Source organism: Oncorhynchus mykiss, chromosome 27 (genome assembly GCF_013265735.2).
Source record: "Oncorhynchus mykiss isolate Arlee chromosome 27, USDA_OmykA_1.1, whole genome shotgun sequence".
In the NCBI taxonomy this organism is placed as follows: domain Eukaryota; kingdom Metazoa; phylum Chordata; class Actinopteri; order Salmoniformes; family Salmonidae; genus Oncorhynchus; species Oncorhynchus mykiss.
In genome coordinates, this window is record NC_048591.1 from 12,569,635 (window position 1) to 12,596,226 (window position 26,592).

Genomic DNA, 26,592 nt, shown 5'->3' on the forward strand with positions numbered 1-26,592 from the left:
TGCCATTCTCACCATTCTATATGTATTGCCATTCTCACCATTCTATATGTATTGCCATTCTCACCATTCTATATGTATTGCCATTCTCACCATTCTATATGTATTGCCATTCTCACCATTCTATATGTATTGTGATTCGATGCTGTGATTTTATTGCGATTCGATGTTCTAAACATATTATTCACCAGTCTTCTGCAGAGGGACGAGAGAGAGGCATGAGAAAACAACGTTTGATCAGTCATGTTAATAAAAGTGCTGAAAACAAATAGTCTCCCTATTTAAAAAGAAGATGGAGAACAAGCTGTGAGTTTTGGTGCAGGAAGAGCCAAGCAGCGCAAAAATAACATTGTGGAATGTAACTGTGTAACTGCATCGATTTTCCCGCCCATCACTGTGTGTGTGTGTGTGTGTGTGTGTGTGTGCGTGTGTGCGTGTGTGCGTGTGTGTGTGTGTGTGCGTGTGTGCGTGTGTGCGTGTGTGCGTGTGTGTGTGTGTGTGTGTGTGTGTGTGTGTGTGTGTGTGCGAGTGTGTGTGTGCGTGCAGATGTGTGTGGAGAGAGAGAATGCATCTGTACAGCAGGTGTGTCCATGTATCTATAGGTCTGTGTTTGGTATGTTTTGTATTCATCTGCATGTTACCGTAACTACCTTGTTGCCATGTTACAGGCCTCTGGTTTTGCATAAAGTGAAATATCTGTGTGTCTGTCTATGTGAGTGTATTCTACAGGACAGTGTTTCCCAACTCCAGTCCCCCAGTACCCACAACAGTACACATTTTGCACCGTAGCCCTGGACAAGCACATCTGATTCAACTTGTCAACTAATCATCAAGCCCTCAGTGAGTTGAATCAGGTTTGTTTGTCCAGGGCTTAGTTTAGTTCATTCATTCGACCATTTGAAGAAAAAAAACAAGCACGCGTAAAACTTGAAAAAGCCGTAGGATAACACACACTAAAGTCTGGGACTTATTTCCATTGTGGTCCTCTTGAAACAAGATGGCTAGGCCAGATCTACAACAAAGGCGTGTCCTGTTAGGGGTAGTCAAGGACTGGAGTCGGACAACACTGCTACAGCTGGGTGTTGCTGATGCTGTGAGTCTGTTTATGCACAATATATATTCCTTGTGTGTCTGTATATTGTGTGTCTGTGCATTCGTGTCTGGAGCTTGTGTGTGTAAAGCATGTGTTTGTGTATTCTGCGTGTATGTGTTTTTATATTCTGTGTGTTTGTGTTTGTATATTCTGTGTGTTTGTGTTTGTATATTCTGTGTATTTGTGTTTGTATATTCTGTGTATTTGTCTTTGTATATTCTGTGTATATGTGTTTGTATGTGTTTGTATATTCTGTGTCTATGTGTTTGTATATTCTGTGTATTTGTACCGTGAGTCGGAGTGTGCATTTCGGGCAGTACATCAGGGCATGGCAATCCAGCCACCGTGGCTGAACACTGGTCCTTCAGGTGAGATTTATTGACTCTGCACTTTTGCTGTTATTACGTGGATGGATCCTTCCTCCCTTCTCGCTCTCTCTCCTCTCCCTCTCGTTCTCTCTCCAACATTATTAACGTGCTGCATGAGGAAATACTAATTTGCTTCACATGACTCCACCCACCAGTTTCTAGCAGAGATCCATACCAGTGGCCAGAGACAACGGAACTACAGGAATTACCTCAGAGGAAATAGTGTTCTGTAGAATGGGACTACTGCAGAATGTACAGAATTGTGTCTGTCTGTCTGTCTGTCTGTCTGTCTGTCTGTCTGTCTGTCTGTCTGTCTGTCTGTCTGTCTGTCTGTCTGTCTGTCTGTCTGTCTGTCTGTCTGCCTGCCTGCCTGCCTGTCTGTCTGTCTGCCTGCCTGCCTGCCTGCCTGCCTGCCTGCCTGCCTGCCTGCCTGCCTGCCTGCCTGCCTGTCTGCCTGCCTGCCTGCCTGCCTGCCTGCCTGCCTGCCTGCCTGCCTGTCTATCTGTCTGTCTGTCTATCTGTCTGTCTATCTGTCTGTCTATCTGTCTGTCTGTCTGTCGGTCTGTGAGAATAAGAGTGTAGTGATGACCAGAGACTGGGATTAGAGGAATGTTTCGGGAGAGGACAAGCAGGAATACTTTGAGATTATTGTAGGACTGTTAAGGATGCCCGTAGAAGTAGATTGTTATGCCATGTGGACGTCACAGGAGGTTGCTGGCAACTTAATTGCGGAGGATGGGCTTGTGATAATGGCTGGAGCGGAATCTTTGGAATGGAATGAAATACATTAAACACGTGGTTTCCATGGTTTCCATGCGCTTGATGCCATTCCATTTGCCCTGTTCCGGACATTATTATGAGCCGTCCTCCCCTCAGCAGCCTCCACTGGTGGATGTCCACAACACTCGCTTTACCACTGATCAAAATGTCTACAAACACTAGTGACATGATTTCTTCCACTGGGGTTTCTTCCCCGTGATGTATAAGGAGGGACCTTCTCTCTGTGCCATGCAAATGTGCAATGCAATTCAAGCATGTTTATTGCTGCCGCCTATTCTGTGCAGTCAGTTGCATTGCATGCACTGCACCAAGCCCATCTTCTGTCAGCGGATACCTTGCATCGCCCTGTTCGTTCCATCCCTACCTGCCATGGTCACAGTCTCAGTCAATGACAATAAAGCAAAGGTACCATGTTTATAACCCCAAAGCATTTTTTGCACACAAAACAAAAATTGCCAAAAGGCATCCATCCAAATACATGCATGTTTGGAATGACGTCCTCGCTCTCCTCTCTTCTTCATTCAACCCTTTCATTACCCTTCATTACCCTCATTATTACACGTCTGTCTTCCTTTCAGTCAGCCTGAATCGGACTATTTTAGGGGATCTTCTGAATGTTCCCAGTCACACAGCTAGATCCATGTCCCGACCGTCCCCCCACAGTCGTATGCCTTATCCAAATGACCCTACTACTCCAGCACCAGTCAAACTATGTTGGACAACATGGCTGATGACTCATAGCCCTCTCATTGCTGTGCATGGCATACTGGAACTACTTCCTGTGTCTTTCTTGCACATCCAATGGAGGTTTCCTAAGTGAAATATTCTAATAGCCTCCTTGGCCACTACTGTAAAGGGCCGTTGTAGTTCCTATTCTCCCTGTCCTGAACTACAACTTGACTACAGCTGGTGACCATATTGGATCCCAAAGCACAGGGAAGTGACTGACAGTCAGTTAGGTAGCAATGGAGAAATAGGTCATAGAGCTAAAAATACGTATCTGTGTCCCTCTCTAGTCTTCCCATGAAGACAAAGAGAAGAATGTCTATGTGGGAAAAAGGGGGACTGATGGCAATAAACCAGAAAAGAAATTCCCAAACAAAAAGAGAGGGAGAGAGCGAGAGGAGTGAGAGAGAGGAGAGAGAGAGAGAGAGAGAAGAGAGAAGAGAGAAGAGAGCGAGAGAGAGAGAGAGAGAGAGAGAGAGAGAGAGAGAGAGAGAGAGAGAGAGAGAGAGAGAGAGAGAGAGAGAGAGGATGCTCAGGCTCCAGTGAACTCAGCAGGCCTGGCTGTTCCTTTAAACAGTGCCTGAGCACAGAATTATGTGGAATTCATTTCCCTCGATTCAGTCAGGCACGGCAGAATAACTATCACAACAGTCAGTCAGCATATGGCCTCCTTCTCCAAGTAGACTGACAGAATGAAAGGTTGGGGGGGGGCAGACAATGGAGGAAGAGAGAAAGAGTTAAAAACAAAGAGACATGATATGGGCAAGGGGTAGGTGTGAGGATGGATGGCAAGAGAATGAACGGAGAGAGGGACCCCTAAAGAACTGAGAATTTAGCTGTGAGTCAGGGATGGCAATATGAGGGAAGCAAGGGGTGGGTGACAGAGAGAGAGAAACAGAGCAAGCGAAAGAGAGAGAGAGAGAAGAAGAGTAGCAGAGAGATTAAAGGAGGACTATTGGAGAGGTTAGGGGAATGCCCAGTAGATTGATGGTTCCCAGAGGATGTGCTTACACACACTGAACTCTTTGAACCTCTGAGATGCATTGGACAACATTTGAGTAGTGAGCTCCGAAAACTCTAAATCAGTGTTGTCCTCAATAACTAGTGCATTCAGTAGGCTAGATACCATTATATAAGCAGCGGAGCAGTGGTAGAGGGTATTAACTAGACCCTTACTGAGAAACATTCAAGTCAGAATTAATCAGTTCCTAGTCCATTGATGGCTCCTATCCCATGCCATTTCCTTTGCTCACCCTCATTCCTATTTTTCAGGCAAATAAGTCAAACGAATCCCCTTGAAATGGCCTTGCAAAGGCCTCTGGGAGTGTCTATGTCCCCACTTGTTCCCAGTAATTGAGCAGCCAGAGACCAAAAGAAAGGAACTCAGCCGCGCGCGCATCACTGGGAGAGCAGATATGCGCGGGGTTGCTAAAACACTGCCATGACATGGAACTCACAACTAATAACTGATAAATGACCAAATGGGTGGTAGGCTACTGTTGGTTCGCCTAAACAGTGTGTGACTGTGTGAATTCTGTCTGCTTTCAGGACAAGATCCAAATAGTCATCTTAAAATGTATTTAAAAACAGCAACAGCAAAAGCAACAAATGCATTTAAAATGTTCTAGTTACTCTCGTATAACAATGGGGCAGCCTAAACGGAGAATATTATAATGAGAAAATGAGCGGCATAGCTCAGGCCTCCAGCACCATCTTTCACCTCAGGTTCCTGTGCTGTTCACGATCAGTATCGGTAGGCAATAGGCTGATTTAATACGTTTTAAGAGGTGCAGTTTTGCCTTACTAAAACTCACACACGAATTTACCATTTTATTTACGCATATATGAATAACCCAACATTTTAGACTAGTTGGCCATATCCTATGGCAACAAATAGCCTAACTTGTGTCAGTTTCCCCAATAATTAGAATGCCATCACTGTCGCGCATCGACGGAATCAAATAAATGATGTTGAAGACAAAAACATTAATTAAAGCAGTTCACTGTTGCTTGTAACGGGCTATTCGTATACTTAAGGTAATGAATGGGTTGTCATGAATTATATGAAATGTCGCCTGTCTGGATTTCAGATAGCGCTGACTGCACAGCATCGACTGCATCTCAACTACATTCCCGCTCAGGTACCATCCGATGTGTTCCGCGCTACAGTAAGCTACCACGTTCTTTGTTAGACAGGCTGCAAATGCCTAAATTTATCCAAACAACACTCCAAAAATACATATTCGAGAGTCGATTTATTATGTTTTCAATTATTTATAATCGAAAAGGTGTCAACTGCATCTCACCAAGCGGACAGACTCACAGCCACCTTTTGGAAAGGAGCCCAGGCTGAATTCCGCACGTTGAAATGTTATTGTGTAAATTCTGCACAAAGGAATCGAATGGAAACTTGATGGAATGTTCACCGTTCAACGCGACTGGTAGAGATGACACTAGTCTAATAAAAGCAACCACTCCCGGCACATAAGTTAACCATTTTATATGATGCAAGCTTACACAATATTGTATCAGGTGTTTGCAGATAGGAACGCGTGTCTTGTTGGAGCGAAGATGCGCTGCCTGTAAACACTGCTGCCATTATAATCGCAAGCACGTAGGCTATTTTGCCAAGAGGTCTGTCGCCAAGAAAATGATGTCCAAAGGGCATTAGGTTTCAGCCGAGATAGGCTCCCACCAGCTATGTTTTACCTACCTGTTTACAGCCTAACGCAATAATGTGAACAGGTATCAAGCACAACCTTTTCAAAAAACACTGCCACTCGCTATTTTTCGCTATTGTAAGCGCTACCTGACCAGCCAAGCAAGTTGGCTGCGATCTTGTCTATTGACTAGGGACACCGGGTCATAAATTGTACCTCAACATTCCACCATAGCGTCCTCATGCAATTACTGGCTCAGTGAAATTGTTTCTAGGCATGCATAGGCAGCTCTACATTTTGGAACATAACCCGGCTTGCTAAAACATAAAGCTGTTTCATATATACCTTTCCATCGCTATTACACTCCATATAAATATTTGTAAATTGCTATATAATAGCGATGTAGCCTATAGGAACGATACTTCTTTCGGATGCATAAAATTGTCAACGATTACCTAGGCTACATGGACTGACAGCATCCACAAATGTATCCCTAAAAATGTCAAAGATAAAATGTATGCACTTACGATTTCAGGGGGTTCTGTACCACTGTGGCCATTTTGATATAGTATGATAGATACAATGTAACACTGCAGATCCCGGTATTGCACATGTAATATACCAGCAATTTCAATTTCATTCATTCTCTGGGGCTGCGGCTGGAGCTGCCAGCCAATAGGAGCGAGAACGCTCAGTGACAGGTCTGGGGAAATGTAGTTTTTGCACATGTCACTATGTAACATGCTGGGAGTCAATGCACTACAACTACCAGTATGTATCGCGGTCAACTGTATAACGGTCCCGCCTTGGACTTCTATGGGTAAGCCAAACCGTCTACTGTAATGTCAAGGTTGGTGTGCTACTGGACTGTCAGTCTGTAGCTGCCATTCTAATTGATGCATTGTTTCCTTGTCTTGCAGATATAGAAATACATTTTAAGGGCGAGGCTGTATGCGCACCATCTCTCAGAGAGGATGCCACAAGGAGTTCTGTTCAGTTTCAACATAATAATAGCACATTTTTGAAATAATGTTTCAAATATAAGATGCTAAATGGTAGATTTATGTTTCACCAACATCAGAATTGCACCCTGTCTTGGACAGTGCCCAGGTTGGAATGTAAGGTGAATTACATATGACTTTTTTTTTGTCATTTTTATGTCATAAATCAATTGTGCAAGATTCTACTACATAGAGTTTACTGTTCGTGCTGGACTCATTTCCAACATTAACATCAGTGATAACCTTCACACCCCAAATGTTCCAAGAATTTGAATCCAATATCATTTTGAGATCTACTTTTGGACAGCTTTCGAATACACTAAAGGGTATTTTACTTAATCCTGTTAGACTGAATTTAGCAAGAGAGAGAAAGGGGGAGGGTGTTCTGGAAGAGGGATAACTAAGATGTGTTGATAGGCCAATTGATAATGATATAATCTATTCTAGGTGAGCCGATGCTGAAGAGGTTTAATAATTGATCGTTTTGGGAGACAGTGGAGTAGGGAAGATAATTGATTATTTTAGGAGTTGCCTCATCTGTTGAACCAAGACAGTGGGCACAGCAGTGATGGAATTTCTCTCCATTTCAGTTTAGCAGCAGTGGCGCCACTGAAGCCACTCTGTGATGTGATATTTATACAGTTGAAGTCAGAAGTTTACATACACTTAGGTTGGAGTCATTAAAACTTGTTTTTCAACAACGCCACAAATTTCTTGTTAACAAACTATAGTTTTGGCAAGTCGGTTAGGACATCCACTTTGTGCATGACACAAGTGATTTAACCAACAATTGTTTACAGACAGATTATTTCACTTATAATTCACTGTATCACAATTCCAGTGGGTCAGAAGTTACACTAAGTTGACTGCCTTTAAACAGCTTGGAAAATTCCAGAAAATGATGCCATGGATTTAGAAGCTCCTGGTAGGCTAATTGACATAGTTAGAGTCTATTGGAGGTGTACCTGTGGATGCATTTCAAGACCAATATTCAAACGCAGTGCCTCTTTGCATGACATGATGGGAAAATCAAAAGAAATCAGCCAAGACCTCCACAAGTCTGGTTCATCCTTGGGAGCAATTTCCAAACGCCTGAAGGTACCACATTTATCTGTACAAACAATAGTGCGCACGTATAAACACCATGGGACCATGTAGCCGCTCAGGAAGGAGACGCGTTCTGTCTCCTAGAGATGAACGTACTTTGGTGTGAAAAGTGCAAATCAAATCATAAAGGACCTTGTGAAGATGCTGGAGGAAACAGGTACAAAAGTATCTATATCCACAGTAAAATGAGTCCTATATCGACATCCTCTGAAAGGCCGCTCAGCAAGGAAGAAGCCACTGCTCCAAAAACAGCCGTTAAAAAAGCCAGACTACGGTTTGCAACTGCACATGGGGAAAAAGATCATACTTTTTGGAGAAATATCCTCTGGTCTGATGAAAGAAAAATAGAACCGTTTGGCCATAACGACCATCGTTATGTTTGGAGGAAAAAGGGGGATGTTTGCAAGCCAAAGAACACCATCCCAACCGTGAAGCACGAGTGTGGCAGCATCATGCTGTGGGGGTGCTTTGCTGCAGGAGGGACTGGTGCACTTCACAAAATAGATGGCTTCATGAGGTAGGAAAATTATGTGGATATATTGAAGCAACATCTCAAGACATCAGTCAGGAATTAAAGCTTGGTCGCAAATGGGTCTTCCAAATGGACAATGACCCCAAGCATACTTCCAAAGTTGTGGCAAAATGGCTTAAGGACAACAAAGTCAAGGTATTGGAGTGGCCATCACAAAGCCCTGACTTCAATCCTATAGAAAATTTGTGGGCAGAACTGAAAAAGTGTGTGCGAGCAAGAAGGCCTACAAACCTGACTCAGTTACACCAGCTCTCTGGAGGAATGGGTCATAATTCACCCAACGTATTGTGGGAAGCTTGTGGAAGGCTACCTGAAACGTTTGACCCAAGTTAAACAATTTAAAGCCAATGCTGCCAAATACTAATTGACTGTATGTACATTTCTGACCCACTGGGAATGTGAATGAAAGAAATAAAAGCTGTAATAAATCATTCTCTATTATTCTGACATTTCACATTCTTAAAATAAAGTGGTGATCCTAACTGACATAAGACAGGGAATTTTTACTAGAATTAAAAGTCAGGAATTGTGAAAAACTGAGTTTAAATGTACTTGGCTAAGGTGTATGTAAACTTCCGACTTCAACTGTACATCTCTGTTAACAAATATTTAATGAACATTAGCAAGTTCAGTCTATGGAAGGACTATTCCAATAAATATACCCAGGCACAAAACGTTCTGAATTTACTGTGGAGTGCATGTCATACCGAGAAAAAGAGCATTAACTTCACATTCGGTCAAAAATGTGTTACTGACATTTTTTATACATTCAATACATGCTTTATCACGTGGAAAAATATCTTGCCTCCATTGTGTTGTGTTATGGAGAAAATGGGAGGTCATTTTTACAGTAACTGCAAAAAAAGTTACAGTGAAACCAAGAACAAAGGCAGTAACTGCAATCACTAACGTCAGTCACTGCTTTTTACCTTGGTGAAACCAAGCTTTGGGCTACAGTGTCTACGGTTTACCTTGGTGAAACCAAGCTTTGGGCTACAGTGTCTACGGTTTACCTTGGTTTTATTGCTTGCTCTTTGCTGATACAAGTATCAAACTACACTACATGACCAAAAATATGTGGACACCTGCTCGTCGAACATCTCATTCTAAAATCATGGGCATTAATATGGAGTTGGTCCCCCCTTCGCTGCTTTAACAGCCTCCACTCTTCTGGGAAGGTTTTCCACTAGATGTTGCGACATTGCTGCAGGGACTTACTTCCATTCAGGCACAAGATCGTTATTGAGGTCAGGCACTGATGTTGGGCGATTAGGCCTGGCTTTCAGTCAGAGTTCCAATTCATCCCAAAGGTGTTCGATGGGGTTGATGTCACGATTCTGTGCAGGCCAGTCAAGTTCCTCCACACTGATTTAGACAAACCATTTCTGTATGGAACTCACTTTGTGCACAGGGGCATTGGAATGCTGAAACATGAAAGGGCCTTCCCCAAACTGTTACCACAAGTTGGAAGCGCAGAATCGTCTAGAATGTTATTGTATGCTGTAGCATTAAGATTTTGCTTCACTGGAACTAAGGGGCCTAGCCAGAACCATGAAAGACCATTATTCCTCTTCCACCAAACTTTACAGTTGGTACTATGCATTCGGGCAGGTAGCGTTCTCCTGGCATCTGCTTAACTCAGATTCGTTCATCGGACTGCCAGAGGGTGAAGTGTGATTCATCACTCCATAGAACATGTTCACTGCTCCTTGTCCAATGGCGGTGAGCTTTACACCACTCCAACCGTCACTTGGCTTTGCGCATGTTGATGTTTGGCTTGTGTGCGGCCATGGAAACCCATTTGTTGAAGCTCCCAACAAACAGTTATTGTGCTGATGTTGCTTCCAGAGGCAGTTTGGAACTCGGCAGTGAGTGTTGCAACTGAAGACAGGCGATTTGTACGGGCTTCAGCATTCGGCGATCAAGTTCTTTTAGCTTGTGTGGACTACCACTTCGCAGTTCCGTTGTTGCTCCTAAACGTTTCCACTTCACAATAACAGCACTTACAGTTGCCCGGGGTCAGCTCTAGCAGGTCAGAAATTTGACGGACTGACTTGTTGGAAAGGTGGCATCCTATGACAGGGCCATGTTGAAAGTCACTGTGCTCTTCAGTAAGGCCATTCTACTGCCAATGTTTGTCTATGGAGATTGCATGGCTGCATGCTCAACTTGTGTTAAACTTAACTTCTGAACACCTCCAAATCAAAGGTCATGTGGTTTGATAAGAAGAATGCCCCTCTCCTACCTCTGAGGGTTTAGAGCTTGAGGTCGTCACCTCATACAAGTACTTGGGAGTATGGCTAGACGGTACACTGTCCTTCTCTCAGCACATATCAAAACTGCAGGCTAAAGTTTAAATCTAGAATTGGTTTCCTCTATCGTAATCACTCCTCTTTCACCCAAGCTGCCAAAATAACCATGATTCAGATGACCATCCTACCCATGCTAGATTACGGAGACATAATTTATAGATCGTCAGGTAAGGGTGCTCTCGAGCGGCTAGATGTTCTTTATCATTCGGCCATCAGATTTTCCACCAATGCTCCTAATAGGACACATCACTGCACTCTATACTTCTCTGTAAACTGGGCATCTCTCTATACCCGTCGCAAGACCCACTGGTTGATGCTTATTTATAAAACCCTCTTAGGCCTCACTCCCCCCTATCTGTGATATCTACTGTAGCCCTCATCCTCCACATACAACACCCATTCTGCCAGTCACATTCTGTTAAAGGTCCCCAAAGCACACACATCCCTGGGTCGATCGCCTTTTCAGTTTGCTGCAGCTAGCGACTGGAACAAGCTGCAACAAACACTCACACTGGGCAGTTTTATCTCAATCTCTTCATTCAAAGACTCAATCATGGACACTTTTACTGACAGTTGTGGCTGCTTTGCGTGATGTATTGTTGTCTCTACCTTCTTATCCTTTGTGCTGTTGTCTCTGCCCAATAATGTTTCTACCATGTTTTGTGCTGCTACCATGTTCTGCTGCTGCCATGTTGTGTTGCTACCATGTTGTTGTCATGTTGTGTTGCTGCCACTCTGTTGTCGTCTTGGGCCTCTCTTTATGTAGTGTTGTGTTGTCTCTCTTGTCGTAATATGTGTTTTGTTCTATAATTGTATTTAATTTATTTGTATTTTTAATCCCAGCCCCTGTCCCCGTAGGAGGCCTTTTGCATTTTGGTAGGCCATCATTGTAAATAAGAATTTGTTCTTAACTGACTTGCCTAGTTAAATAAAGATGAAATAAAACAAGTATATATATGAAAAAATGTATACATCTGTCAGCAACGGGTCTGGCTGAAATAGGCAGGGGGGTGTCCACATACTTTTGTATGGAAACATATCCCTGTGGGTGTACCAAGCAACAAGGCAGCAACTGCCATTTTGGGTCAAAGGTCATGTCAGAAGTCAGGGTCAATATGAATAAAAAAATCCTTGATAGTAAGATAACAGATAAGACATTTCTACTGAACTCATTTGGTTGGACAATTAAAAAAAAGGTATTGCCATTTTTCTCAGTTCCACTCAATTAGCAGTTACTGCTCGTTTGCTTGGTGGGGCATTGCCTGGAATTCTACATCGGGCAGACATGAGCGTTTGAGTCAGGAAAGTTTCCTCTCACGACCTCAACAAGCCAGAATGTTGATTAAAATTATATTTTAACATACTTTGCCGATTGTCTGTGCGGCTGGTCCTTTTGGCGGTAGGAATGTGAGACAATATATCCACAAGTTAAATTAAATCTCCTTTTCAAAGCACTGGTAGTTTGTTCAGATTTCCATCACCTGAAGCAGGTAAGCTAACATATGGATTTGTTTTAAGATTGTTATAACAAGGAACATTTAGCTATTTGATTTAGAATTTTAGGACCCCTTTAGTTATCAAATAATATGTACAAAAAATATTCGAGGAAACAAATGTTTGTTTTGAAGTGTCTTTCTTATATCTCAGAGATATAAGATCAATAAAATATTTGTAATTATATATATATTGACATATACAATACTAATATTCATTTTTTTAAACTGGTACCGGGCTACCTTCAGATGAGTCTTTTGAGCGTCCTAGAGCAAACCCGACATGTAGGCTACTCTACTTTCCACAAAGGGGTCATAATAGTTATGGGTTATAACCGTTTGAACGCTCTAGATGTTTTCGTGAGAAGACCGATTTTCGGGAAGTCTCATGGTCTGACAAACACTGCTGTAGCTCTGCCACCTTTCACCGCAGACAAGGAAGGCTGACATCAGCGGACGCAGTATATTGAGACGCAGCCCATGCAAAAAAACAACAACAGATATCTCTAGATTAAACCGACGGATTCGTATGGGGATTTTGTATTATTCTATTTCGACTCTAAACGGTCCAGCATTTAATTGTGTGTGCTCTCTTCCCTCGCGTTCAGTGGTTTTCACTAATCGTGTCAACTTGCATATTCACCACAAGATGGTGCTGCTGCTCAGCATACGACAGAACGCTCCTCACGTAACTACGTAGTCTTTTCCGTGCTCTGTTGCTGATGGCTCCTCCCTCGCCAATCCACGCGTTGTATTGTTGTTGTCCGGAGTGGGGGAAGTTTCTGCTACGGTCAGGCCAGGGATGGTTTAATAACAATGTCCGAAGTACTAATGAAAGAAATGGAGGAGGTATCGCTTTGTCACATGAAAACAACAGAAGAACACTCGGAAAATGGTCGGAGTTTTCTTTTGGTTGACGAACAAGAAAACCTACAGGTAACGACGTCGATTTGCTAGCACGCAACAAACGTTAACTGGCTAGGCAGAATGAAAACAAAGCCCATCTGGTTGACCAAAGGGTAACATTAGCCAGTTGTAATGTTTGTGTTAATAAAGTTAAAATATGTCACGTTGCCATCCTGTCTTGCACAACTAACAGCCAACTACGGTGTTAGTTAGCTATCGTTACTCATTATTTTGACATGGGCCTCGTCTAACCTAAGCTAACATTACGACGGGTAATGTTAGCCATTGAACAGTACTGGTAGGCTATTCTTGTTTTGTAGCAAATTCGTCGAAATGGTCGACGCGCAGTTCACTTGAAAGGAACTTTAGCCATGTAAGTATGACTAGCTAGTTAACGTTAAAGATGGTTCGTTTTCAAAAGGGCAGGAGTATTATACCTTGATGTCTGTTACATATATAATTATAGAGGCCTCTAGTGGCCAAAGGGCCGTTTTAACATGGGCAGCGCCATTGTGGGATTCCGCCATTTTAAAGTAGTCAACTGGGTGGGGATTCCTATGGGTTGTAGCCTCAATGGCGCTTCCCATACTATCACAGACACTATAATGGCACATATATAAATATTAGTCCTCTATCTAAGTCTATGGTATGTCAGTATGCCTGGTATTGTTTGTTTCCTTTCAGGAAAGTCCCTAATGAATCAGGCTGTGCAAACGCACCACACTCTAGCTGCTTTTAGCAATGATTGTGTATTTACATACATGTTGATCCCAGTTATATTGGGTTGCACAAAAACAGCCCGCAGGAATTCCGGAAATTAAATACAATTCAATTTTGATTTACTGCACCGGTGGTTAGGATGGTTGGTCACTACGACTGGGGGGGGGATTTGAGACAAAATATCGAAATTATCGTTTTGACTAGAGGTATGCAGAGAGGAAGTGGGTCATCAACAGACCCACATTTGTAAAGCCTGTTTAATAATGTGATCCTTTAGATATTCTGTATCTCATTCCCACCACCATAATCACAAACCATCCTGCCCACCATCACCATTGAAATGGAATTGTATATAACTTCTGGCTTCCTGTGTACTGTTTTTGTACAACCCAATACAATTGGGAGCAACACTAGTGTTTTGCTAAAAGCAGCAAGCCACACGCAAGTCTAGACTGAAGCTAATTAACTGTCTTGTAGAATTGAGCCTAGCTCTCTGGAGCCCAAGAGGCTGTGGCTAGCTACCCAGTCCTTGAGTTCACAATTGAACATCAGGACCACACCTGGATCAATGAACTACAATTCCGACACTCTTGTTTTATAACATTTAGAAACATGAATAATCATTGCTTGCAATATAGTTTTGGAAACCGTTGGAACGTTCACATCAAGGTCTTTCAAATACAAAATATACACATATTGTATGCAGTTTATCGACGTTGCATCCTGTTTCCACCCGACATAATTATCAAAAGCACAGACATAATTATCAAAAGCACAGCCGTCAGCCACCAGTCGAGGTACTAAACTTCCGTCCCAGTTCTGCTCCATTGGGGTCGTTGGAAGCTGAATATGGAGGGCAGGAAGTGTAGTCTCGGTTGGCAGCAGTGTTCTCACAAATACATCTTCATGCTTTTTTGTACATAGTATAGAGCACATACACTGAGTGTTCAAAATGTTAGGAACACCTGCTCTTTCCATTACAGACTGACCAGGTGAGTCCAGTTGAACGCTATGATCCCTTATTCATGTCACTTATTAAATCCACTGGTTAAAGAAGGATTTTTAAGCCTCGAGACAATTGAGACATGGGTTGCGTAGGTGTGCAATTCAGTGTGAATCAAATCACATTTTATTTGTATTAAATATTTAAAAAGAAAATGACCTTTTTATTAATGTGTACATTTCAAATTCATATGATCCTACATTTTTTGATTCTCTGAACAGCATATTGTTAGAGTTAACTGAATTCCATCTGGTTAATGGGACAGACATGAATGGTATTTTGGACACGTGGGAAATATCTAATAAGAACAACTACAATCCACACTCTCCAGCATATACTCTCTGATTACAACCCCATTGATGCCTGGCGAGCACATAATCCTTAAGCGAAAGAGTACACTTTCTACTCAAACAGGCATAAATAATTTTCGCTGGGTTGGGGTTATCTTTGTATGCATTTCTTTGATAGTTTTTTGCAACTTTCCTAAAACGTCATACAGTTAGTATCTTGTGTATTAGAATTTTAAAAACTCTCGCTTATATGAATGTTAAGTTCTAATTTCAAATGTTTCAAAAACTGGAGCGCATGCGAGGCGTATTTGCATTTAAACAGGTGCTTTGGGTATCGTCGGGACATTTTCTCCGCAGGGCTAAAGGGGACATGCAATGGCTCAATGTAATGCAATGCAATTTGAGTCACGAATAAGGGTAAGGTTGAGCCTTGTGGCTACTAATCACTATAGTCAGCGTAATGTCGCCTTCTTTCATAACATAATTGTTAGGCCAAATGGTAATGTAGGAGCCATTTTGTCCTATTTATGTGGGTTTCTTACCCTGCTCACCATTAACACATTCAAACTAAAAATATGCACCTACGGTAATAACATCTGCATGTTTTTTCTCCATACCTCTGTGCATCCATACTTCCTGGTCACCTGTGTGCCTATACATTTGACCCATGACCCAAGTTGATATAGTGCCCCCTAGTGTTCACATTAAATTGAATAAATATAGACAAACTATATACACAACACAACAACTACATAAGCCAAAATTGCTCCTACAGGTAAAGTAATTTGGCATGTATCTGCCAACCTAACATCTTACAGCTGCCTATAACATAGTTTGATCTCCCATCCTCTCCAACATTAACCCAGGTCCATGATGAGGCTCAGTTCCTGGAGAGGCTGGGCTGCGGGGACATGCTGGGTGTCAAGGTCCTCTCCATCTTCGGCAACACGGGCGACGGAAAGTCCCACACCCTCAACCACATCCTGTTTGGCGGTGATACTGTGTTCTACACCTCCAAGTCCCCCAGCTCCTGCACGGTGGGCGTGTGGGCCGCCTTTGACCCCGGGCTGGGCCTTGTGGCTTTGGACACAGAGGGCCTGCTGGGGGCGGCGGCCAACCAGAACCAGCGCATGCGTCTGCTGCTGAAGGTGCTGGCCGTATCGGACGTGGTGGTGTACCGCACGCGGGCAGAAAGGCTGCACAACGACATGTTCCAGTTCCTAAGCAGCGCCTCAGGGGCCTACCTGAAGCACTTCACCCCCGAGCTGCGCGCCCTCTCCAGCCGCTGTGGCATGGACGTTCCCCTCTCCTCCCTGGGGCCCGCGGTCATTGTGTTCCAGGAGACCACCCACACCCAGCTACTGGGCCATGGTATGTACAGGAGAGGCCCAGTCACTAACATGCACCACATGCAATCATCTGTTTCTGTGCATGCATTACACAACATTTTGCTCCTGAGTTGTTAGGCAACACATTGTGGTATGGTTGGGGTATGCTGTCATGTTGTTGCAGACTCATCTGCCCAAAGTAATAGCCCCTTAGGGATAAATAACATCCATTTTTATTATTGAAATTAACAACAACACACCAACATTTTCTTATGTACGGTCAGAATCATACTTAACCGTCACACTGTCTGAGACACATCCACAGATACAGATTCCCCAGCTACTTCAGTCACACCCACACATACTACACCATTTACACAGCAGTCAGGTGGGTGGGTGAACTCAACCCATGACGATGTCCTACTTTGTCCCCACAGAGCGAACAGATGTCCCTGGCTATGCAGACACTCAGCTCCAGAGGCGCTTCCATGACCTGGGCCTGGGTACAGAGGCCTTCAGCTCAGTGCAGTACGTGGGCACACAGACCATCACTCCACCAACCAACTACTCTCTGCTCCTGGAGGCTGTACGCCAGCAAGTCAGGAACACTGCCACCCGATCGCCCCGCCAACCGGCCATCGTCTTCAGTGCCTTGCAGGTCTGTGTGTGTTGATATCTCTTTGCATTGTTGCATAATTCATTTGTTTGATAGACAGGTAATGCCAGTGCTAGTGAATTTGAATGGGAATTGGGTGCTTGTCTGGGTAAATAGGCCTTTCCAAAACCCACTGATGTTTTTGACCTCATGACTCTGCTTGGCTCCTCCCTTTCCACCCCTTGGTTTCCTCATCTCTCTCCTTCTCCCCTCCTCTCCAGGCCCTGAGTGACAGGTTCTGTGGGGAGATCTTTGACGACAAGATACCCCTCTACTCCTTCTTCCCTGACGAATACTTCACCTGCTCTTCAGTCTGCCTCAGCTGCAAGTAAGTGACTTACCTGCATCTGCTGCATGTATCTGCCCAGAGTAACTCTTATCACATGAATCAAAAGTAAATGGAGAGGGACTAACCTGAAATTGTCCAATAGAAGCTCTCGTTTTCGTTGCAAACCATTTTCCACTGCAGAACGTTTTGATACAGTGTGCACTAATGAATGGTGTATTCACATGCTGCACGCGAGAAAATAGTGCTAGGATATGTGTCCATCCCAGATGGGTTGCCACAAAGGAAGCATAAAAGTCGGTTTGTCATATGGATATCATACCCCTCTATGGGTATTCATTCTGTACAGTAGAGTGTCTTCTTTCACTTGTGAAATTTGAGCTAGATTAGAAACCAAATATTTTCCCTAAACACACGGATTGGTGTTCATATCCAGAAATAGGTATTGGTTTAACAGGCTCTCGCTGCTTGAGTATAAAGCCTTGTTTGTCCCTGTTATAAATGTGTTATGATGCACGTCTAACGTGTTAAGCCGCTAGGAGAGAAGAAGAAGTGCCTTTTGGCCATCCACCAACATGGGAGCGTTAGTCACAGATGTTCAGCCAAATATTTTCTGTACACCTTCACGTTTTACACAAGTAACTTGGGTGTTAGGTTTGTGATGGATGGATTCAACCGTCCTTCTGATTTGTATAGGGGGTTTTCCCTGTTCTCTTTCCCCTCAGTATCCGCTGTAAGAACGGGATGAACCATCTCAGAGACAGGGTCCCTCACCTGGCAGACGGACTGTGTCAGTACGCTCACCAGTACAACAACAAGGTCCTCATCTGCAAGGTCCTCATCTCCATTTCACATATTGTCTATGTCTGTGATGGGACACGAGAGAGAAATTACGTTCAGTTGAAAGCAATAAAGACTTATTAATGTGATCTGAAAAGAAAGTTGACAGTAGTGTTCTTCTATATACGATATAGGCTTGAATCCTGTGGAGATGGTGTTGAACAGTTTTGTAGTACAAGCGAAATGCATGAACCTAGCCGTAATCATATGTTGTGTGCTCTCTCCCTGATCTGGTCCTACCCACGCAGAGGTGCTATGAGGGGGGCAGGGAGGTTATTGTCATCCCTAAAACCTCAGCCTCCACAGACAACCCCTGGTTTGGGCTGGCGAAGTACGCCTGGTCTGGGTGAGTTGCCGACGTAATCTGGACTCTTTGCAGACACTGAGACACACACATATTAACTTTTACAATGGCATTAAAGATGTCCCTTTCAACCAGGGCTCTCGAATCCATTCAATGAAGTACCACTCATACACAGATATACACACACGTCCAAACACGGAATCCACTCTGCCATCGAAGCCAATTCACTATATATTTCTTCCCCCTCTCATCCTTTCCCCCACCACGGTGCCCCTGTCCTGCCAGGTATGTCCTGGAGTGTGGCAGCTGTGGCATCATCTACCGCAGCCGGCAGTACTGGTTGGGCAACCAGGACCCAGAGAGCGGCGTGGTGCGGCCCGAGGTCAAACACGTCTGGGACGGGGTGAGCAGTGCTTCCTAGTCCAACACACTCTTCGTTGTACTGATGGGCACAACATGCAAACCGTCACTCAAGCTCAATTGAAGTATCAGTGAGAATATTTAGAGGAATTTGAGACAGCAGGTTGTAATATATGCGCAAAGTCTCTGGAATATATTTAACTTTCAAAGTATGTCACCTGTCAAAGGTTAATAAAGATGACGTTACTTTCACTGGCAACGTCAACTCTGCACACTGTACTTCAATGAGTCACGGTCATCATCAGTTATGAATGGATGAACACGTACTGCCAACATGGATATCAAATGCATTCAAAGATGGCCTCCTTCTGACCGTTGCTCCCCCTGTCTTTGTGTGTCCAGTCTGAGGCCTTCCTGACAGACCACCAGAATGCGGCCCAGAGGATGCTGGATGGGATGAACTTTGTGATCCAGTCTGTGTCTGAGTACAGCACGGGCCCCACCAAGGCTGTCACGTCCTGGCTCACTGACCAGGTGGCCCCGCTCTATTGGAGACCCAACACAGACATCACCGTGAGTCATCACAGCATCATCGAACCAGCAACACACTCACAGGCTTTTTGAACAGATAGCAGAGCCCTAAGAATTGCTGTTTTTATTGAGGCAATAGACCCAGTGCAGCGTTAGTTCTAAACCCAATATATCATTATAGTGAATGAAATCAATACTCGGCTGTAATTCTCAAAGGTGGCACTGAACAGAGTTGTTTGGTATGGTTGTGAGTGTATAGTTCTGACTACGGGCTCTTGACATTTTAATCATTATTGTGCTCTGTGCCTGTCCCCCAGATGTGTCACTGCTGTAAGAAGCCCTTTGAGGAGGCAGAGAGGAAGCACCACTGTCGTTCGTGTGGCGAGGGCTTCTGCCAGGCCTGCTCCACCCGCAGGATGCCCGTACCCGAGAGGGGCTGGGGAAGCACCCCCGTCCGGGTCTGTGACGCCTGCCACCGCCAGGGAGGGACCGACACCACCAACCAGGGTCAGGATGCCAGCTAATGTTACCTCCCCCAAAGTCTGATTTAGGATCAGGGTTTGGTCATGGATGTTAATGGACAAGCTGATGTTACCTCCTCCTTAGTCTGATTCAGGATCAGTTTTTAGTCAAATGTATTATTTTTTTGTTGTTGTAATGAATGAATGAGGGTTGCATCCCAAATGGCACCCAGTTCCTTTCATACTGCACTACGTTTGACCAGGGTGGGCCGTTCTGGGTCGGACAACGCTTACTTGCCAAAGACTTACCTACTTACTTGACTTACTTAGACTCTGGACAAAAGTAGTACTAACAAAGGGAATAGGGTTCCGTTTGGGAGACAACCGAGGTGTTTGATGTGAATAGTAAGTGTTCATTCACGTCTCCCTCGAGAAAGAGACGACTCATCTCAAGGGACTTCCTGGTTGACTAGAGGTTCAAAGAAAATGTATTCCAGTGGTCCTGATGGCTCTGTTGGTCCCTCTCTGTGTCCTGTAGTGGCTGTGTTGGAGCCGCGGGGGCTGATGGCCCGCAGGGTGACAGAGGTGGCCCAGTCTACTCTAGACATGGTCACCACTGCAGTGGACTACCCTCTGTGTGAGTACGGCTAGCGTCATGTTGGGGCCAGCGTCGTGTTTAAGAAATGCATCACAAATAAAGCTAGCTAGTACACATGTCTCTGTGTATTCACAAAAACACTTGGAAACCATAGACATTTTACAGCAAATGCAGATAGTAATCTACAAGATACAGCATTTTAATATTATATTCACAAAGATTACAGTCTTTATCCTCTGCTCTGACTCAACGGCAACTACTTTATAAAGAGAGCTATTTATTTCTCCATGTTCCAGGCTTTGTGAAAGGAGTGGCCCGGCCTGACTACTGGGTCCCCGACCTCCAGATCGTGCAGTGCCACAGGTGCAGCAAAGCCTTCACCCCCAGTATGTCCAAGCACCACTGCCGGGCGTGTGGCCAGGGTGTCTGCAGCGGTTGCTCCTCCAAGAGCCGCCCCGTGCCCTCCCGTGGCTGGGACCACCCTGTCCGCGTCTGTGACGTCTGCGCCATTCGCAAGGGCAGCCTGTGAGGTCAGGGCAGAGACCTGGGACACCATTCTGCCGGGCATCTGAAATCTAGTCGGATGCCACGGCATACTACATGTTGCTTATCTTTGTTTCCCTGTGCACTGTGAGCCACTGACCTTTTAAGAGAGAAATCCAGATGAGCCCTGTCCTATGGGGAAGGCACTCGACTGATGTCCTAGAGTGGCACTCGACTGATGTCCTGGAGTAGCACTCTAAACATGGGACTGCCTCATCTGATATCGACGGCCTAAAACCAGGAACAAGAACTGGACTAGCGGGACAAGAACTGGACTTCTGAAAACTGGAATGCCAAGACAGTTGTAATTGACTGAGTGTAGAAGACTGAGAGAACCCCAATCCCCTCTAACCCAAACTACCCACTGCCGGCACTGAAAGACATTAGCGCAACAACTTTTCTGTTAGTGATAAGGCACAAGAGGCAGTCTTAAGTATGTTAATTTAGGCTCTGCTTATCTTAAAAGGGGGGCACTTTAGGGATCCATTGATGTTTGAAACAAGCACATCATTTTGAATGAATACTGAGGGTTTGGTTGGTGATAAGGCACCAGAGGCAGTCTTAATATCATTCTTATCTGTTGGGAATGGCTGAACATTCATGAGTTAGGTTAGATTTTAATTCAGGTGTGGGTTGTAGTGGCCAGCCAAGCCTTTGCCTCAGACAACGCCAAGGAGTAACAGCCGTGTAACCACGGTAACCCGACAAAGAGGAGACACAGGAAATGACATCGCAACATGATCTTCCTCCCTGATGCGATCTCAGGCAGTGCGTGCCATGGTTTGAGTCAGGAAAATTAATAAAGATGTCCCATACAGACATTCCAGTTTACATTAGTACCCTCTTTCACACTGTCGTGCTGATCCCATCTGTCTCCTGGCTCGTATTTTCCTTTGACATTGTCCTTTCCAGCATGGTTCCAGCAACTCGGGTGGATTGTTAACCAGGTCAGTGCAGTACTCGGCTCACTAGTGTGAAAGCGGTATAGTATGTTAATTTAGGCTCTGCTTATCTTAAAAGGGTGGCACCCTAGGGATCCATTGATGTTTGAAACAAGCACATCATTTGAATGAATACTGAGGGTTTAGTTAGTGATAAGGCACAAGAGGCAGTGGTGTATCATGAATACAGTCACAGGTAAATGGCGTTGTTCGGCCCAACAGAGTCAACCCATTTGCCTGTGACTATTCATGATGCAGCACTGCCTTGCATGCCTTATTGCTTTTAGAAATGTGTTACCAACATATTAAAATAACAATGACTCACATATGTAACATTTACTTTATTTTGTATATGCAATTATATATAAAATGTCTCTCTTCCACCAGAAGATATAGTGCGGACAGAAATCTGCTTGGTTCTTTCGGTCATGTTGCTACAGATGCGAACCAGTCGTTAATGATTTTTTTTTGCGTAGTTGCTATGCAAAAGGACGGTCGTCTGTTCTGCTAAACAAAATGGTTGCTATGCAGGCTGGATAACGTTCGTGTCCATAGCTAGCCAACTTCAGTTCGGTCACGTCAAACATTGAACCTGGAATGACAGTACACTAGCTGCATTTTCGTTTGTTTGAGCTGTTTTCTATTGGCATTTACTTGGATTTGTCCATGATAATGACGTTGATTTGTGATTTTTGCATTGGTCTGAAAAAGTGATCTCGTCTAGGCACCTTTCACTCTATGTATGGTACTACAGAGATGGAAATTTAAGAGTTAAACATTGTTTCCAAGGTCTGTCAGGCAAGGTTAATATTAACCCATGCTATATCTAAATAAATTCTAGTCTGGAAGCAAGTTGAGATAAAGACGAGATGATTCTGACAGCAACATGAATATGTCATGATGGACTGTTAGCGGGGATCCTAGAGCCAAACGACCAGTTTTATGATAGTGTTATTTTTTTGGAAGAAATCTAATTGATTCGCTTGCTGATGAAAAGCACAGATTATTTGTAATCTCATCTATCCAGTGTCCATTGATGTGGGATTTTCATTTCTCCATCAGACATTATCTTTACAAAGTACTGGATCCTATAATACTGGCCTTCTATATAGTTATAACCAATTGTTGTTTTATTCCGTGTGTATACTATCAGATTCTGTGTATATGACTATCTTGATTTTTTTTCTTCTTTTAATCAGACTTGTCTGAATTTTTAATAACTTAAGCTATCCCACTGGGCACACACTGGTTGAATCAACGTTGTTTCAACTTCATTTGTCAGCCTATTTTGGCGTGGATAACACATTTGGATTTGCAAAAAGTCAACCACTACTGTTTTCATCTAATTTTAACCAGCGTTGTAAACATTGACATTTGGGTAAACTTGTACAATGACTTAACCTGACTAACAGGATGTTACATCAATCTAATTTCAACCTAATCATCAGAACTATGTATATGTTGAAATTGCATTTTAAATTCCACATCCTGTATTCAATATACAGTATATTGGGGTGGTTGAAATTGTTGAATTTCACATGATTCATATGACATTTTATTTGACCTTGTTTCAATGTTGATACTAAAATGGTATGTTTGAATCAATGTCATTGTGTCAACGTCATGCCAACAACGTAAATAAAGAGGTAAATTAAAATACAATTCAAACAGTGTGTGACCAGTGGGATGTATTTTTTTCTCTCCCAATTAGGTAAATGTAATCTCATACTGCATATAGAATATGTGAATAATATACATATAGCTACATCATTCGTTTTTCCTACACCTTTCTCGAATGTCACTGCTAATGTACATTCAGACGACACCACAAGTAGCAGAGCCAGTAAGTAGGAGGATAGGCAGGCAGACACCAACAGTACTGGCTCTAGAAAGCAGCCTGGCAGAGAGGTTGTCTCCATTGGGTACATATAGGCCATTAGCCCTGCCATTTCTCAAACCTCCATCTGGTTTTATCCAACCTCGACCTTCTTCAGAAACGTCAGGTCAAGCTAGAAAGAATTGAGTTGCATAAGAACTGATGTGACGTAAAAAAACTCAGCCACAGTGGAGCGAAGGTATAAGTACTAACCTGGGAACATAGGTGGGAGGTTCTGTTGACGGAGTGCCCTGGACCATCACTCTATTTTATTCCACAGATTGGCTAGTTCCTGAAAGACCCAAGGTCATGTGAAGGTGATTGTTCTGTTTTTCTGTGTAGGTTTCTCAGAGAAAACAGGGTGGTAAAATCAGACTAAGAGCCATGAAATGACAACCATTTCCTTGAATCATACCAATTACAGTATATAAATGGATTTGGCCCAATTCCATGAGGAGTTTCATGCCCCTCGTGGAAAACATGCCTCCTTCACAGAAGGAACACATTATTACCCACAATTCCCATGTAATGCTGAGACATCAACAGGAAATGAGCTATAGATTGATTTTGAATATAAAGTAGCTTACAGATAGGTATACAGTGCCTTCAGTCAGTATTCAGAACTCTTGACTTTTTCCAAATTTTGTTACATTACAGCCTTATTCTAAAATGGATTAAATAATGGTTTCCCCTCATCAATCTACACATAATACCCTATAATGACAAAGCGAAAACAGGTTTTTACATTTTTTAGCACATTTATTAAAAATATACAACAGAAATACCTTATTTACATAAGTATTCAGCCCCTTTGCTATGAGACTCGTTTTTACAACTTGATTGGAGTCCACCTGTGGTAAATTCAATTGATTGACATGATTTTGGAAGGCACACACCTGTCTCTATTAAGGTCCCACAGTTGACAGTGCATGTCAGAGCAAAAACAAAGCCATGAAGTCGAAGAAATTGTCTGTAGAGTGCCGAGACAGGATTGTGTCGAGGCACAGATCTGGAGAACGGTACCAAAAAATGTCGGCAGCATTGAAGGTCCTCAAGAACAGTGGCCTCCATCATTCTTAAATGGAAGAAATTTGGAACCACCAAGACTCTTCTTAGAGCTGGCCGCCCGGCCAAACTGAGCAATCGGGGGAGAAGAAGGTCAGGGAGGTGACAAGAACCCGATGGTCACTCTGACGGAGCTCCAGAGTTCCTCTGTGGAGATGGGAGAACCTTCCAGAAGGACAACCATCTCTGCTGCACTCCACCAATCAGGCCTTTTTGGTAGAGTGGCCAGACGGGAGTCACTCCTCAGTAAAATAAAGATAACAGGCCACTTTGAGTTTTCCAAAAGGCACGTAAAGACCCTCAGACCATGAGAAACAAGATTATCTGGTCTGATGAAACCAAGATTGAACTCTTTGGCCTGAATGGCAAGTGTCACGTCTGGGGGAAACCTGGCACCATTCCTATGGTGAAGCATGGTGGTGGCTGCATCATGCCGGGGGGATGTTTTTCAGCGGCAGGGACTGGGAGACTAGTCGGGATCAAGGCAAAGATGAACGGCGCAAAGTACAGAGAGATCCTTGATGAAAACCTTCTCCAGAGCGCTCAGGACGTAAGACTGGGGCGAGGGTTCACTTTCCAACAGGAGAATGACCCTAAGCACACAGCCAAGACAACGCAGGAGTGGATTTGGGATAAGTCTCTGCATGTCCTTGAGTGTCCCAGCCAGAGCCCGGACTTGAACCAGATCAAACATTTCTGGAGAGACCTGAATAGCTGTGCAGCAACACTCCCCATCCAACCTGACAGAGCTTAAGAGGATCTGCAGAGAAGAATGGGAGAAACTCCCCAAATACAGGTTTGCCAAGCTTGTAGCTTCATACCCAAGAAGACTCGATGCAGTAATCTCTGCCAAAGGTGCTTCAACAAAGTACTGAGTCGAAGGTTTGAATACTTATGCAAATGTGATATTTCTAAAAACCTGTTTTTGCTTTGTCATTATGGGGTATTTTGTGGAGATTGATGAGGGGGAATACTTTTTTTAATACATTTTAGAGTAAGGTTGTAGTGTAACAAAATGTCTCATAGGTTTAGCAGTTTAGCAATTGGAATTGAAGTCAGTCAATTCAGAAAGCAAACTGAAATTCCAATTCAATAATTGAAAAATAGTCTAATATTTCCAATGACTTCTCGATAAACTAAAATGGAGAACCTACTGTATAAAAAGTTTTTTTTACATGAATTAAAATCACTTCCTGAATTCACTGACCCCTGAATTGTAGCGCACTGTAAACAGAGGAAAGTCAAAAGTACAGCACCTGATCACCTACTGTATATCCATTTATGGTCTGGATTAAGATAAAATACTGGATTAAATGAACCTGAACCAGCATAAAGGTTGAACTTTATCTTGATGTGTGGTTCTGTTCTACTAATCCATTTGTGGCATTGTGATTAGTAAGAGGGTTCTAAGGCTACGTTTACACAGGCAGCTCAATTCTTTCCACTAATTAATCTTTTGACCAATCATATCAGAACTTCTCACAGATCTTTTTCAACACTGATCTGATTGGTCAAAATATCAATTAGTAAAAAAAAAATCAGCATTGGGCTGCCTGTGTGAATGCAGCCACAGTGAACTGCCCCCAGAACACCACCCAACCATTAAATTCATGACATAGCACACTGAAAGCACGGTCCACTGTGATTTGTGAGTTCTGGAGCATAATGGAGAGGTTATGGGGCCTATATTATATAATTACAGGAGAGAAATTAAATGCGTAGTGTAGTCATGCACACAAAAACACACACAGTGCTACAATTCCTACTCCAACTACTTCAGTTCTGTTGACATGAAACAGAGTCAACCTGCTGAAGG

The 26,592-nt window shown here is 43.5% G+C and overlaps 2 protein-coding genes across 2 annotated transcripts in view; one reads left to right on the top strand and one right to left on the bottom strand.

Annotated features, from left to right (window-relative positions):
- LOC110507074 (zinc finger protein neuro-d4-like) overlaps nucleotides 1-6,264 on the bottom strand; it is a 92,120-nt gene extending 85,856 nt beyond the window's left edge. The window contains exon 1 of the mRNA XM_036965272.1: nucleotides 6,152-6,264. Within this exon, the coding sequence (XP_036821167.1) occupies nucleotides 6,152-6,264 (113 nt within the window). The remainder of the gene's footprint in view (nucleotides 1-6,151) is intronic.
- A 6,357-nt stretch (nucleotides 6,265-12,621) lies between these two features.
- Nucleotides 12,622-23,505, top strand: LOC110507563 (zinc finger FYVE domain-containing protein 1). Its single transcript, XM_021587629.2, has 11 exons — nucleotides 12,622-13,005; nucleotides 15,855-16,359; nucleotides 16,754-16,974; nucleotides 17,193-17,299; nucleotides 17,983-18,091; nucleotides 18,346-18,443; nucleotides 18,687-18,804; nucleotides 19,164-19,334; nucleotides 19,610-19,799; nucleotides 20,292-20,390; nucleotides 20,648-23,505. The coding sequence occupies exons 1-11, from the start codon at nucleotides 12,886-12,888 to the stop codon at nucleotides 20,878-20,880; spliced, it is 1,971 nt and encodes a 656-aa protein (XP_021443304.1). The 5' UTR covers nucleotides 12,622-12,885; the 3' UTR covers nucleotides 20,881-23,505.
- The last annotated feature ends 3,087 nt before the right edge of the window (nucleotides 23,506-26,592 follow it).

Bases quoted from the DNA above. Each gene is read 5' to 3' on its own strand.
- LOC110507563 (XM_021587629.2), top strand. From the start codon at position 12,886: ATGTCCGAAGTACTAATGAAAGAAATGGAGGAGGTATCGCTTTGTCAC. The intron at 13,006-15,854 runs GTAACGACGTCG...ACATTAACCCAG, and splicing joins ACGAACAAGAAAACCTACAG to GTCCATGATGAGGCTCAGTT. The intron at 19,800-20,291 runs GTCAGGATGCCA...TGTGTCCTGTAG, and splicing joins GACCGACACCACCAACCAGG to TGGCTGTGTTGGAGCCGCGG.